This window comes from Nicotiana tabacum, chromosome 22, assembly GCF_000715075.1.
Source record: "Nicotiana tabacum cultivar K326 chromosome 22, ASM71507v2, whole genome shotgun sequence".
NCBI classification, from domain to species: Eukaryota; Viridiplantae; Streptophyta; class Magnoliopsida; order Solanales; family Solanaceae; genus Nicotiana; species Nicotiana tabacum.
This window is the reverse complement of record NC_134101.1, coordinates 218,460,261-218,476,020: the sequence shown is the minus strand read 5'-3', so window position 1 is coordinate 218,476,020 and position 15,760 is coordinate 218,460,261. Positions and strand designations below refer to the sequence as shown.

The 15,760-nt window shown below is 40.2% G+C and overlaps 1 protein-coding gene across 1 annotated transcript; it reads right to left on the bottom strand.

Moving 5' to 3' along the window:
• Window positions 1-13,105: 13,105 nt before the first annotated feature.
• Window positions 13,106-15,541, bottom strand: LOC107766121 (mannan endo-1,4-beta-mannosidase 1). Its single transcript, XM_016584854.2, has 5 exons — window positions 15,159-15,541; window positions 14,661-14,855; window positions 14,108-14,230; window positions 13,790-13,992; window positions 13,106-13,695 (listed from the first exon to the last, which is right to left on the bottom strand). The coding sequence occupies exons 1-5, from the start codon at window positions 15,492-15,494 to the stop codon at window positions 13,317-13,319; spliced, it is 1,236 nt and encodes a 411-aa protein (XP_016440340.1). The 5' UTR covers window positions 15,495-15,541; the 3' UTR covers window positions 13,106-13,316.
• Window positions 15,542-15,760: the final 219 nt, after the last annotated feature.

Below are 15,760 nucleotides of genomic sequence, written 5' to 3'. Positions count from 1 at the left end.
TGGATTATTTTTATGAAAAAATAGATGCTATATAGTCAGAAACTGTAATACTGAGTCAGACAGGCTACATTGAAGTCAAAAGGTTCAACTGAACTTCATGTTTTCGACTCAACCTTACATATGGAAAAAACATATGCTTGTGGGTAAAACACATTAAACTCAAGCTGAACCCATTGATTTGTACATTCTAAATTCTTAAGGATGGAAGATACCACTAATATTTCTCTCAGTTTCAGTTTATTTGAACTTTTTTGCTTTCTAAGAGCCACTTTGATTAATATTCGAATTTAAATTGGAATATATTAACTTAATATTTTAAAGTTAAAATTTAAATATTTATATTGGGTGTGCAAAAAAAGGTCGCATATTGGTAGCTGAATAGATTAGTAGCCTGCATATAAAGTACAGAGATCTCTTAACCGTATGAGGCTTTTTGGAGAAAAACCGTGCAGGTTTGCCTAAAGCGAATGATACCACACCATGTTAAGAGTATCTTTTGGACATTTTTGTCCAACAAATGGTATCACAGCTAATGATTTGGTGTCTATGGAGAAGGTGAAGTGTGGCTTGGGAGCCGGCTTAATGCTTTTGCCCGTCTATAAGGTTTGCGGTGAAATTTACACGTAGCTTTAAAGATGCATACACAACCTTTGGGCTTCGGTGACCGTAAACACTTAAGATCATGTGGGTGAAATGGTTAATCTCCAAATTAGCCCATGAATACTAATAAGTCATGTGGAACTTAGTTCAAGGTAGAGATTATTGGGTGTGTGTGAACAAAGTATCACATGAAAAGTAGAAAACAAATACAAGAAAGTGATTCAAGCCACAAAAAATAAATCTTCTCCTTGGCTTGAATTATCTTCATCAATAGGAACAACGTCTCTTTGTCTTGCCCTCAACCCTCACAAAGGCTCTACTGAACACTAGATCTCAAAAAGGATCGCCTTGCCTACTGAGATGCCGCTCGGAATATACTAATACAAGATCTCAAAAACTGTACAACTTCCCAAAATCCGGAATCTCATGAAATCACAAGCTAAGGATACTACATAGTGCGCTAACTCCAGATTGTCTAAAACAAAGTAATACAGAAGGGCTGTAACTACAAGATAGAATGGAGAGGGACTCCTCGGTCTGCAGACGCGGAAGATATACCTCAAAGTCTCTAAAGGATCACCTTGCCTCAAGGATGGTAGGGCCGAGCCGAAGAACCTGGATTTGCACATGAAAAACATGCGCAGAAAGGGCATGAGTACACCACAGTGATACTCAGTAAGTGCCAAGCCTAACCTCGGTCGAGTAGTGACGATGAAGGTCAGGGCCCTACTGATTATAGATGAAAAATGAGGTAAAACAGTATAGAATATGACAATATAATTAAATGCTAACAGTATGAAGTAACACAAGATAATAAGAATAGCAACAATACAACAGAGAGAACATATCAGATAAGAACATAACTTCACTCAGAGATAGCAACTCGGGATCTACCAGGATACCGTCCTGTAGTCCCCAAATGTAAATATCCGGTGGATCTCCCGGGTGTCGTCCCGTAGTCCAACTCATAGTGCGCAAGGATTTACCAGAATTCTGATCCGTAATCCCAAATGTAAATAACCAGTACTAGGGGAATCTACCGGGTGCAGTCCTGTAGTTCCAATATAAATGTACAGGGGGACCTACCGAAATACAAATGCGTAGTCCCAAAGAAAACATGTAGGGGATCTCCCGGGATATAGTCTCGTAGTCCCAAAGTAAATACACAGCAGCAACACGAAGAATATTCAGTTCAAATCCAAATTTCATACAAAGGTAAAATAGGTATTCTAACCTAGCATGCTGCACAGAGTTCAAATAAAGCAGTTTGAGCAAGTAAAGCAATTAAGTCAATTAGACATGCTTTCCTAAGCTAACAGTAGGCTTAAATTGCAGGTAGTATAAACAGGGAAGAAAACACAGTTATAGTTACTTAATGAAAACAGGATTTACAACAATTAGCACATGTACACACTCGTCACCTCACGTACAAGGCATTTCATATACCAACAACACCAAATCCTAAGGGGAGTTCCCCCACACAAGGTTAGGCAAGCCACTTACCTCGAACCGGCTCAAAAATCAACCCGAAACCACGCCCTTGCCACGCGTACCCGACTCTAAATGGCCTAAATCTATTCAAATCAATTGCATAATGTAAATATAACTTCAAGTAACTGATTTCACTAATTAAATTGAAGCTAACACGCGAAATTAAGAAAATTTCCAAAAAAGCCCCTGGGGCCCATGTCTCGGAATCAGGTAAAAGTTACGGATTATGAATCCTCATTCACTCATGAGTCTAAACATACCAAAATTATCCAAATCTGATATCAAATCCCCAACCAAAACTCAAAAATTATGTCTGGAACTTTTCCAAATGTTTCCCCATTTTTTCACCCCAAATCCGAAATTAGATGATATATTCATATTTAGATTAATGGGTTATAAGCAAAAAGGAGTTAAGAATCATTACCCGCAAACTCCCTCCGGAAATATCTCAAAAATTCGTCTCCTACCGAGCTCCCAATTCAATTTTGTGATATGAACTCAAAACCTTCGATTTTGAACTTTATATTCTGCCCAGGCGCGTCCTTAATCGCAATCGCGAAAACTCCCACGCGATCACTAAGAGCAACTTCACTGGCCCCCAAATTAACTGTACGCGAACGCGATAAACCCTACCCGATCACTATGTTGCACTGCTTAGCTCTACGCGATCGCGGTTGACCTCACATGATCGGGAAGAGCAATCTTCCACTCCTCAGCTACCTCACCTCTTCCTCTTCGCGAACGCGGCGTAGCCCACACGTTCGCGATTCAACTTCTGCCAATACTACGTGTTCGCACTCCCTTTCCCACGATCGCATAGAACAAAAATCCCCTCTGCCTCACCTAAGCCTTCGCGATCGCGAGCCTCCTCACGCGATCGCGATGAAGAAAAGTTTACAACAAATATCAGCAAAAATTCGATCCTTCTCCAAGTCCAAAAATGGTCCGTTGAGCACCCGAAACACACCCGCGGCCCTCGGGACATAAACCAAATATGTCAACCAATCCTAAAACATTATTCAAACTTGTTCCAACCTTCGGAACGCTCAAAACAACATCAAAACACCAATTTAACATTGGATTCAAGCCTAACAACTCCAAAAACTCTCAAATTATGCTTTCGATCAAAAAGTCTATCAAACCTCGTCCGAATGACCTAAAATTTTGCAAGCACGTCACATTCAACACTACGGAGCTACTCCAACTTGTGGAATTCCATTCCGACACCTATATCAAAATCTCACCATCGAACTGAAATCTTCCAAAATTCAACTTTTGGCATTTCAATCCAAAATAAGTTGCGGACCTCCAAAACAAAATCCGAACACGCCCCTAAGCTCGAAATCACCCAAATGAGCTAACGAAATTGACGGAATCCCATTCCAAGGCCGTCTTCACACTGCTACGACTATGATCCAAATTCTAAAGCTTAAGCTCTCTTTTAGGGACTAAGTGTCCCAAAACACTCCGAAACTCAAAACCAAACATCCCCGCAAATCAAAATAGCAGAACAAACACGGGGAAAGCAGTTAATAGGGGATTAGGGCATTAATTCTTAAAACAACCGGCCGGGTCGTTATATCCTCCTACAATTAAGCATTCGTTCATCCTCGAACGAGCATATAGACATACCTGAAGTAGTGAAAAGATAAGGGTAACGGCTGTGCATATCCTGCTCGGTCTCCCAGGTCGCCTCATTGACCAACTGACCTCGCCACTAAACCTTCACTAATGCAATGTTCTTTGACCTCAGCTTTTGAACTTGCCTGTCTAATATTGCCACTGGCTCCTCAACATAATATAGATCCTTGTCAAACTGGACCGAACTGAAATTCAACACGTGTGGCGGATCACTGTGATACCTCCGGAGCATCGAAACATGAAATACCGGATGAACTCCTGCCAAGCTGGGAGGTAAGGCAAGCTCATAAGCAACCTCCCCAACACGTCTCAATATCTCAAATGGACCAATAAACCTCGGACTCAACTTCCCTTTCTTCCCAAACCTCCTAATGCCCTTCATATGCGTACCCGAAGCAGAACCTACTCTCCAACCAAATAGGAAACATCACGAACCTTCCGGTCCGCGTAACTCTTCTGTCTGGACTGGGTTGTACGGAGTCTATCCTGAATTACCTTAACCTTCTCCAAAGCATCCTGAACCAAGTCTGTGCCCAATAATGTAGCCTCACCCGGCTCAAACCAACCCATCGGAGATCTAGACCGCCTACTATATAAAGCCTCATATAGTGCCATCTGAATGCTGGACTGATAACTGTTGTTGTAGGAAAACTCCGCCAATGGCAAGAACTGATCCCAAGAACCTCCAAACTCCATCACACACATACGAAGAATATCCTCAAGAATATGAATAGTGCGCTCGGATTGTCCATCCATCTAGGGGTAAAATATTGTACTCAACTCCACCTGAGTAAGTACCCAACTCATGATGTACGGCCCTCCAGAACCGTGATATGAACTGAGTACCTCTATATAAAATGATGGAAACCGGAATACCATGCAGACGAACAATCTCCCGGATATAAATCTTCGCCAATCGCTCCAAAGAATAGGTAGTACACACAGGAATGAAGTGTGCGGACTTGGTCAGTCGATCCACAAACACACAAATAGCATCGAACTTCCTCAAAGTCTGTGGGAGTCCAACTACAAAGTCTATGATTTTCCGCTCCCACTTCCACTCCGGAATTTCTATCTGCTGAAGCAACCCACCGGGGGTCACTGGTGCTCATACTTTACTTGCTGACAATTGAGACACCAAGCTACAAACCCAACTAAATCTTTCTTCATCCGCCTCCACCAATAGTTCTGCCTTAAATTCTGGTACATCTTCGCGGCACCCGGATGAATGGAATACCACATACTATGGGCCTCCTCTAAAATCAACTCTAGAAGCCCATCAACATAATACCCTGTCATCACCAATAGTCACATCTCTGGCATCACTGTGCAGAACCTTGTCCTTAAGGACGAGCAAATGAGGGTCATCAAACTGACGTTTTCTGATACGATCAAATAAGTAAGACCGAGAAATCACACAAACTAGAACCCGACTGGGCTCCGAAAGATCAAATCGCACAAACTGGCTGGCTAAGGCCTGAACATCCATCGCCATGGGCCTCTCCGCTGCTAGTAAATAAGCTAAACTCCCCAAATTCTTCATCCGGCGACTCAAAGTATTGGCCACTACATTGTCCTTGCCCGGGTGATATAAAATAGTGATATCATAGTCCTTCAGCAGATCTAGCCACCTCCTCTGGCGCAAATTAAGTCCTTCTGCTTGAAAAAATGCTGCAAACTCCGGTGATCAATATAAATCTCATAAGGCACACCGTACAAATAATGACACCAGATCTTCAAGTCATGAATAATAGCAGCTAACTTGAGATCATGGACAGGATAATTCTTCTCATGTACCTTCAACTATCTGGACGCATAGGCAATCACCTTACTATCCTGCATCAATACCGCTCCAAGGCTAATCCTTAAGGCAACACAATAGACAGTATAAGACCCTGAACCCGTAGGCAATATCAAAATTAGGGATGTAGTCAAAGCTGTCTTGAGCTTTTGAAATCTCGCCTCACACTCTTCCGCCCTTTGGAATGGAGCACCCTTCTGGTCAGCCTGGTTATAGGGGCTGCAATAGATGAAAACCCCTTAACAAATCGACGGTAATAACCCGCCAAGCCAAGAAATTTGTAGATCTCTGTAGCTGAGGATGGTCTGGGTCAACTCTGCACTGCTTCCACTTTCTTAGGATCCACCTGAATACCCTCGCTCGATACCACGTGGCCTAAGTATGTCACAAAATCCAACCAAAACTCACATTTCGAGAACTTTGCATATAACTTTTTTTCCCTCAAAGTCTGAAGCACTGTCCTCAGGTGCTGCTCATGATCTTCTAACTCCGGGAATATACCAGAATATCATCAATAAAGACAATGACGAACGAGTCAAGACATGGTTGGAACACACTGTGCATCAAATGCATGAAGGTTGTTGGGGCATTGGTCATCCCAAATGACATAACAAGGAACTCGTAATGACCATACAGAGTCCTGAAAGCAATCTTCGGGATATCTGGCTCTAGAATCTTCAACTAATGGTAACCTGAACGTAAGTCAATCTTAGAAAACACTTGTGCACTCTATAGTTGGTCAAATAAATCATCAATACGCGGCAAAGGATAAAGGTTCTTTACTGTAACTTTGTTCAACTGGCGATAATCAATGCACATACGTATAGAACCATCCTTTTTCTTCACAAACAAGACAGGAGCACCCCAAGGTGTTACACTGGGCCGAATAAAACCCTTATCAAGCAATTCCTGTAACTGATCCTTCAACTCAGGAGGGGCCATACAATACGGAGGAATAGAAATAGGCTGAGTGCCTGGCAACAGATCAATGCTAAAATCAATATCTCTATCGGGCGGCATGCCCAGAGGATCAGCTAGAAACACATCAGAAAAATCCCGTAATACTGGGACTGAATCAACTGTATGGGTATCAATACTGACATCTCTCACATAATCTAGATACGCGTCACACCCTTTCTCAACCATGCGCTGAGCCTTAAGGAATGAAATAACTCTACTAGAAGTATGATCTAAGGTACCCCTCCACTCTACTCATGGTACACCTAGCATAGCCAGCAGTACGGTTTTGGCGTGACAATCAAGAATAGCATAATGGGGCGACAACCAGTCCATGCCCAAGATAACATCAAAATCTACCATGCTGAGCAATAATAAATCGGCTCTGGTCTCAAAATTACTAAGAACAACTACACAGGACCGATAAACGTGGTCCACAACAAGAGAATCTCTCATAGGGGTAGAAACATAAACATGGGAACTCAAAGAATCTCGAGATACACCCAAATGCGGGGAAAAATAAGAAGACACATAAAAATAGGTGGATCCTGGATCGAATAAAACCGATGCATCTCTATAACAACCAGGACAATACATGTGATGATAGAATCAGAGGTAACAGCCTCGGTACGGGCAGGAAGGGCATAATATCTGGCCTAACCTCCCTTTTTAGGGTGACCTCTACCTCCCCGGCCTCCACCTCTAGCTGGCTGAGCAGGTGGGGTAGCAACTGGTTATGTAACCATAGCCTGAGAACTCCACGAGGCACACTGTAGCTGAGAAGTCTGTGGGGGTGCACCCCTCCTATGTCTAGGGCAATCCCTCACCATATGGCATGTGTTACCACACTCAAAACAAGCTCTGGGAGGACGTGGAGGCTGTGACTGGCTTGGGCCAGGTCTGCTGGACTAACCACTAAAAGCACCCCGCGCAGGAGGCGCACTAGATACTAGAGGTGTATAATAAGGCTCTTGAGGCCTAGGAGGAGCTGGAATACCACTGGTCGCTGGAAGAGCTGCATGAATGGGGCGACTCATATAACCCCTACCATGACAAACTGCAGCTGGAGCACGAGCACTAGAATAATATCCCAACTCTCGAGACCTCTTGGCCTACCTCTCCTATCTATCTTGAGCATGCATACCCTCCACTCTCCTAGCAATGCTCACCACATACTGATAAGAAATATCCATCTCCAACTCACGAGCCATGCTAGACCTGATGTTGGGAATGATCCCCTCAATAAATCGGTGAACCCTCTCGTGAACAGTAGAAACCAAAGCTGGTGCATGTCTAGCCAAGCTAGTGAAATGGGAAACATACTCCGAGACAGCCATAGCACCCTGGCGCAAATGCTCAAACTCTATGCGCCATGCATCCCTGAGGCTCTGAAGAACATACTCTCTCAGGAACAAATCTGAAAACTGAGTCCAAGTCAGGGAAGCTACCTCATCTGGACTATCTAACTCATAGGTATAGTACGCCACCACTCATAGGCGGCTTCTCGAAGCTGGAAAGTAGTGAAGGAAACCCCGATCGATCCATATATACCCATGATACGGAGGATACGGTAGCACTCATCTAGAAATCCTAGAGCATTATTTGATGCTAGACCACTAAATACGGGAGGATTGTATTTCTTGAACCTCTCAAGCCTCCGCTGCTCATCCTCGGAAGCCGTTACCTTTCCTCGGGCTGATCTGGGACTGCAGGTTGTACAAGAATAATCTCTGGGACCTGATCAACATACACTCGCTACTCAGGAGTACGGGCGACGGGAGTCTGTGCTCCTCCCCTGGCCTGAGATGTAGCTACAGCAAGGGGAAGCAACCCTGCCTGAGCTAGAGTGGTGTACATGCTCATGAACTGTGTAAGAGTCTCCTAGAGAGCTAGAGTTGTAATAGCAATAGGTGTATCAGGTCCCTAGACTCCGGCTGGAACTACAGGTGGCACCTCGGTGGCAGCTCACGCTGGTGCTCTAGCTACACTACGTGCGCGTCCTCAGCCTCTACCCCGGCCCCGACCTTTGACGGCTCCAGTAGAGGGTGCGGGTGCCTGATCATCTCTGGTAGCACGTGTCCTCACATCTGTGAGAGAATAGAAGACAGAAGTTTAGAATGGTGATATCAAAAAAATCTCGCACAATAAGGAAATCAAATGATGTGGAATTTTCCTAACAATTACATAGCCTCTTGTAGATAAGTACAGACGTCTTCGTACTGATCCGCGAGACTCTAATAAACCAGCTTGTAATTTATGACTCCTATGAACCTAGAACTCTGATACCAACTTGTCACGACCCAAGTTCTCCCTCCGTGAACTGTCGTGACGGCACCTAGTCTCTACGACTAGGTAAGCCTAACAATTGCTAAAAAAGGAACAAAATGCGAAAAAACTAGTAAAAACTGAAGATAAGCAAATATAGAAGCGTTTAAGATACCGCTCGGCATATACTAATACAAGATCTCAAAAATTGGACAACTTCCCAAAACCCAGAATCTCATGAAATCACAAGCTAAGGATACTACATAGTGCGCTAACTCCAAAATGTCTAAAACAAAGTAATACAAAATGGCTCTAACTACAAGATAGAATGGAGAGGAACTCCTCGGTCTGCGGACACGGCATATATACCTCGGAGTTTCTGAAGGATCGCATCTCCTCAAGGATGGTAGGGCTGAACTGAAGAACCTGGATCTGCACATGAAAAACATGCACAAAAAGGGCATGAGTACACCACAGCGGTACTCAGTAAGTGCCAAGCCTAACCTCGATCGAGTAGTGACGAGAAATGTCAGGTCCCTACTAATTATAGCTAAAAAATGAGGTAAAACAGTATATAATCTGACAATATAATTAAATACTAACAGTATGAAGTAGTAGAGGATAATAAGAATAACAACAATACAGCAGAGAGAAATTTCAGATAAGAACGTAACTCCAATCAGAGATAGCAACCGGGGATCTCCTAGGATACCGTCCTGTAGTCCCCAAATGTAAATATCCGGTGGATCTTCCGGGTGTCGTCCCGTAGTCCAACTCATAGTGCGCGGGGATCTACCAGAATCCCGATCCGTAATCCCAAATGTAAATACCCAGTATTGGGGAAATCTATCAGTTGCAGTCCGTAGTTCCAATATAAATGTGCAGGGGGATCTACCAGAATACAAATCCGTAGTCCCAAAGTAAACATGCAGGGGGATCTCCATGGATTCCGTCTGTAATCCCAAAGTAAATACACAGCAGCAACACGAAGAATATTCAGTTCAAATCCAAATTTCATACTAAGGTAAAACATGTATTCTAACCTAGCATGTTGCACAAAGTTCAAATAAAGCAATTTGAGCAAGTAAAGCAATTAAGTCAATTAGACATGTTTCCTTAAGTTAAAAGTAGGCTTAAATTGCAAGTATTATAAATAGGAAAGAAAACACAATTACAGTTACTTAATAAAAATAGGATTTTCAACAATTAGCACATGTACGCACTCGTCACCTCACGTACAAGGCATTTCATATACCAACAATACCAAATCCTAAGGGGAGTTCCCCCACACAAGGTTAGGCAACTCACTTACCTCGAACCAGCTAAAAAATCAACCCGAAATCACGCTCTTGCCACGGGTACTCAACTCCAAATGGCCCAATTCTATTCAAATCAACTGCATAAAGTAAATATAACTTCAAGTAACTGATTTCACTAATTAATTCGAAGCTAACACGCGAAATTAAGAAAAATTCCCTAAAAGCCCCCGGGGCCCACATCTTTGAATCGGGTAAAAGTTACGGATTATAAGTCCTCATTCACTCACGAGTCTAACCATACCAAAATTATCCAAATCTGATATCAAATCCCCAATCAAAATTCGAAAATTACGTCTAGGAACTTTTTAAAACATTTCCCCAATTTCTTATCCCAAATTCGAAATTAAATGATGAATTCATGTTTAGATTAATGGGTTATAAGCAAAAAAGGAGTTAAAAATCATTACTCGCAAATTCCCTCCGAAAATCTCTCCAAAATTCGTCTCTTACCGAGCTCTCAATTCAATTTTGTGATATGAACTCAAGACCCTCGATTTTGAACTTTATGTTCTGCCCAAGCGCGTCCTTAATCGCTATCGCGAAAACTCCCACGAGATCATGAAGAGCAACTTCACTGGCCCCCAAATTAACCGCGATCACCCAACGAAGCTAACAGATTCAACTTCTGCAAATACTACGCGTTCGCATTCCCTTTCCCGCGATCGCATAGAACAAAAATCCCCTCTGCCTTATCTAAGCCTTCGCGATCGAGAGCCTCCTCACGCGATTGTGATGAAGAAAAGTCTGCAATAAATACCAGCAAAAATCTTATCCTTCTCCAAGTTCAAAAATGGTCCGTTGAGCATCTGAAACACACCCGAGACCTCAACCAAACATGCCAACCAATCCTAAAACATCATTCAAACTTGTTCCAACCTTCGGAACACTCAAAATAACATCAAAACACTAATTTAACATCGGATTCAAGCCTAAGAACTCCAACAACTTTCAAATTACGCTTTCGATCAAAAAGTCTATCAAACCTCGTCCGAATAACCTGAAATTTTGCAAGTACGTCACATTCAACACTACGGAGCTACTCCAACTTCCGGAATTCCATTCCGACCCCGATATCAAAATCTCACCATCGAACCGGAAACTTTAAAAAATTCAACTTTCGGCATTTCAAGCCTAAATAAGCTACGGACCTCCAAAATACAATCCGAACACGCCCTTAATCCCGAAATCACCCAACGAAGCTAACAGAATTGACAGAATCCCATATCAATGTCGTCTTCACACTGCTCTGACTACGGTCCAAATTCTAAAGCTTAAGCTCTCTTTTAGGGACTAAGTGTCCCAAAACACTCCGAAACTCAAAACCAAATATTCCGGCAAATCAAATTAGCAGAAACAGATATGGGAAAAACAGGTAATAGGGAATCAAGGCGTTAATTCTTAAAACGTTCGGTCGGGTCGTTACACTCTAATTGTCACAAAATACATGTGTCTTCTTTTAAGCCAGCCCAAGATAACTTATCAAGCCTTGTAGCCATATAGCCTCTTTCGCTGCTTCTGTAATTGTCATTTACCAAACTCTATGGTAGACAAAGCAACAACAGACTGCAACGTTGCTTTGCAATTGATGATACTACCAGAAAGAGTAAAAACATAACCCTGTCAGAGATCTTCTCTTATCCGACCCCTGCATAATCTGAACCGACATAGTCAACAATGAATTCACTCGCTTATCTTTGTAAAAAGTCAAGCCTACATCTGTAGTACCTTCAGTATCTCAAGATTCACTTCATTGCTCTTTCCCAAGATACATCATGTATCTACTCATAATTTAAAACCAACATAAAAAGTACTATAAGTTGCAATTCTTCTCATGTTAATATGATGAAAAAATGTATTTTAAATTATGGGTCAAATTTTACATAATTTGAATCTCGATAAAGCGAAAAGATTCAAAGAAACTGAAACCGAGTGAGTAATATACTCGAGTGTAATCAAAACTAGCAATAGAGTTTATTAGTTAGAAATTTTGAAAATCGGGGCCTATATTGCGTTTCTCCGTAAGTGATTTTGTTTCGTGATTTGTTGGTAGATCTCTACTTAATTCCTCTACTCATCCTTGTTTTCTGGTTTGATTTTAGGAAGTAAGGTAATAAGCCTATTAAAGTAATTACTTGTGATTGATTTTTTGGGGATGGACAAATTTAGGATCACAATAACACTTATCCTTATATGTGTAATTGAGCATGATCAGAGAGTTCCACGTTTGGGGTGGAAATAAAGCAACTCTCAGAGTTAAGCCATCAGTTTATCCGAATTGTCTCTATTACTTTGCTAGTATGCCAGAAGATTCAATATGGCAATGGAGATTCGACGATCACCTTTCAGCCATGAAAACCAGTCAAATACAACCGTTCATAGTTACCCGATTTTACTAGTTCTGTTCCGGTGTGAGCTTTAAAAAGAGAGTCGAAGCGTCAAATTGCATTAAAGTTGTATATATGTATCAAAGTTATATTATAATTATGTGAAATTTGTATTTAAGTTGTATGTTATTGTAGTTGTATTTATTTTTGTATGAATATTGTATGAAGTATGAACATTGTATCTATGTATTAAAATTTTATTAAAATTGTATTATAGTTGTATGAAAACTATATTTAAGTTGTATGCTAATGTAGTTATATTTTTTTTGTATGAATGTGGTATAAAAATTGTAAATAAGTCTCCTTTTTTTGGGGTGAAAAGAAAAAATCTTATTAATCACCATCTTATTAATCAAAATGTCATGCATATTTTGGAGAAATGACATTCAAAGAACAAACGTTTCACCGATTTTATGTTGTATCCACATAGCAGGCACAGGTTGTCCTGACTAATCCCAGCCCCAGCCTGAATAATTAATGTTGTATATTGCATGAATAATATAGCAATTACTACCATGGCTAGTTCTTTGTATTTTGAACTTCCTTGAATTTCCTGCTTTAATTTAAATTCTGCATTTCATTGGCCAAAAAAAATAATATTGTACTCAAATTAAAAACAAGATGACAAAAACATAATGTTTCTTTTTCTTTTTCTGACACAATTCATGCAATTACATTGTTGAGCAATCAACTTCACATGTTTAGTAACATGAGCTCGAATTACTATTAAAAGTCATGGACTTAAGATAACTTAAAAAATCCTAGAATAAATTGATTATTGTATAATTAAGAAAATAATCTGATAGAGAACCTATTGTGGAACTTATTTTCTTTCCTATCCTAATGGTCTTCATGCCTTCACTCTAGAGGGCTTTGAACAAGATTAGCCAAAGTTGTCATGGCATGTGATTGGCCTGAAATTATTCCTGTAGTCGAAGGGTTTTGTCCCAACACAATACAATAACCATCATCATAATTCTCCATTCCTTGTGCCATTAGTTGCCATACTAAGCTTCCTGCCATGGTTCCCCCTTCTTTTGCCAAATTGTAGATATTTCTATATACACTACTCATGAATGTATCTCTTGAACTAAGGTTGTATCCTTGATCCCTGCTAGACTTGCCAAATTCAGATAGTACTAGAGGCTTCTTCAATATAGTTCTTGCATCTTCCCAGTGGCTTGTCACCCACCTTTGCATCCATGCTAATTGTGCTTCATCATTTTGTCCAGATACCCTATAAATGTAAAACTTAAAGTTTTTGTACTGATAGTGTAAATAATACATATTTGCATAATCAAACCATTAATAAGGTAAAGATGTTAATATACCATTGGTCAGTGTATGCATGGATAGTGGCAAAATCAATCTCATTGATAAGATGATTACTAATAAAATCTGTTCCGACTTGATAACTAGGATTAACTTGCTTCCTTTCAGGAACTGAATCACCATAGAATCCCTCCATTCCTACCTCCAACAAGTGTTTATTGTCTAGTGACTTCACAAAACTTGCCATTTCTTGAACCCAAGCCTGGAGTGATATCAGTTAAAGAAGTCAACATTTTACAAATAAAATGTTATATCATTGATATTTCTAAAATTCAATTAGTTTGGAAATGAATTAAAGGGCATTACTTGATGCTTACATTAATAGTTTTTCCAGAATAGTCAGCTTGGTCGCGTGGCTCATTGATGAGTTCCCATGCCATGATTGTTGGATCGTCTTTATAAGCAACTCTAGTAATCGTATTGAACCTTGTAACGATATTCTGTAGCAGTTTCACAAAGAACATAATTTTACATATTAACTACCATATACCAACTTATTTAATTGTAAATAATACTCCCTCCGGTCCAAAATAAGTGATTTTTTGGCCTTTTTTTGTGGTCTAAAATAAGTGTTTTTTCCAGATTTTAAGAATGAATTAATTATTTTTTTCCTACATTGTCCTTGGAGTAAATAGTGTTGGAATATGTGTTAGGAGTACTGTTTATGTGAGATAGTAAAGGTTAATATGGTCAATTCCATTACTAATTAATGCTAAAAGGTGAATTTCTTAATGTGTGAAAACTCCAAAAAATTACTTATTTTGGACCGGAGGGAGTAATGAAGTATAGTTTAGGTAAAAGAAAAAGATTGCATGAATATCAAACAGTTGCTATTTAAGTGAAAAAGCTTCACGCGTTGTTATCCCATACCTTGATGTGGTTCTTGTAATAACTTTTAAGCATAGGATGAGTATAGAAATCATCGTCGCCATTAATTTGAGCCCCTGCATTTCGCGCCCACTGAGCATATTGAGCTTTTCCTCCAAAGTCGTTCCAGTTATTTACAAAGCTCAAGATTAAGCGAACACCATACTTTTTAGCTTCCGAGATCACAAAATCCAAACCCTAAATATATAAATACACAATAATAACCCTAAAATTAGACACCATCATAATTGACACATTCATGCATATTGTTGCTTTGACTATTAAATGAGAAAGTATTTAATGAAAGATTTTAACTTATATTCATGACCCGGTGAAAAAAAAATTATACAACCAGTGCAATTTAACTAGTTAGTTATAGTAGGGTGATTACTCTATTTTTTTAGCCTAACATATCAGACTTGATATGTAAAATTACATGTCATCGTAAACAATTTAACCTCATAATCTAAAATTTCGTTTAGCGCGAACATTAATTTTTACCTGAAAAACTCGTTCATCGTAAACGCCAGGTGATATTTGTAATGCTCTGTCACCTCCGTCACTAAAAGCCCACGTGCGACAAACAGAAAGACCAGCTGCAGATGCATCTTTAAGAACCTCAGTGACTTTATACCTCTCACTAGGCTCAGCAGCAACATGCATCAACCAATAGGAGTTGAAACCATTGAACAGAAAAGGTAATCCATTGAGTTCAAAATGGGCACCCTTAACTGCTATAAATCCTGCATTAACATTTCTTGGAACCCTAGCTTCACATATGACAGCTAAGAACAAGAGCAAAAGCCCAGAGATACAGCTCGTTGTTGTATAAGACATTTTGTAGTTTAATTTCTATACTGAATGAGAGAGATGCGATATGCTAGAGGTCACCTATAGTTGGCTTTTTATAACGAGTTAAAGATAAGAAAATTTACTAAAAATAGCAAAACTTGCAGGAACTAAAAAACTTTCCTAGTGGATGGAAACTGAAATTTAGTAAGTTAACCTGAAAATATATTTTATTTATTAAGGGTATCATGGGATGTTGATAGAAGAGGAACGCAGTTATTTGGTTAAAGCAGAAAGACAAATCTGTTGAAAGA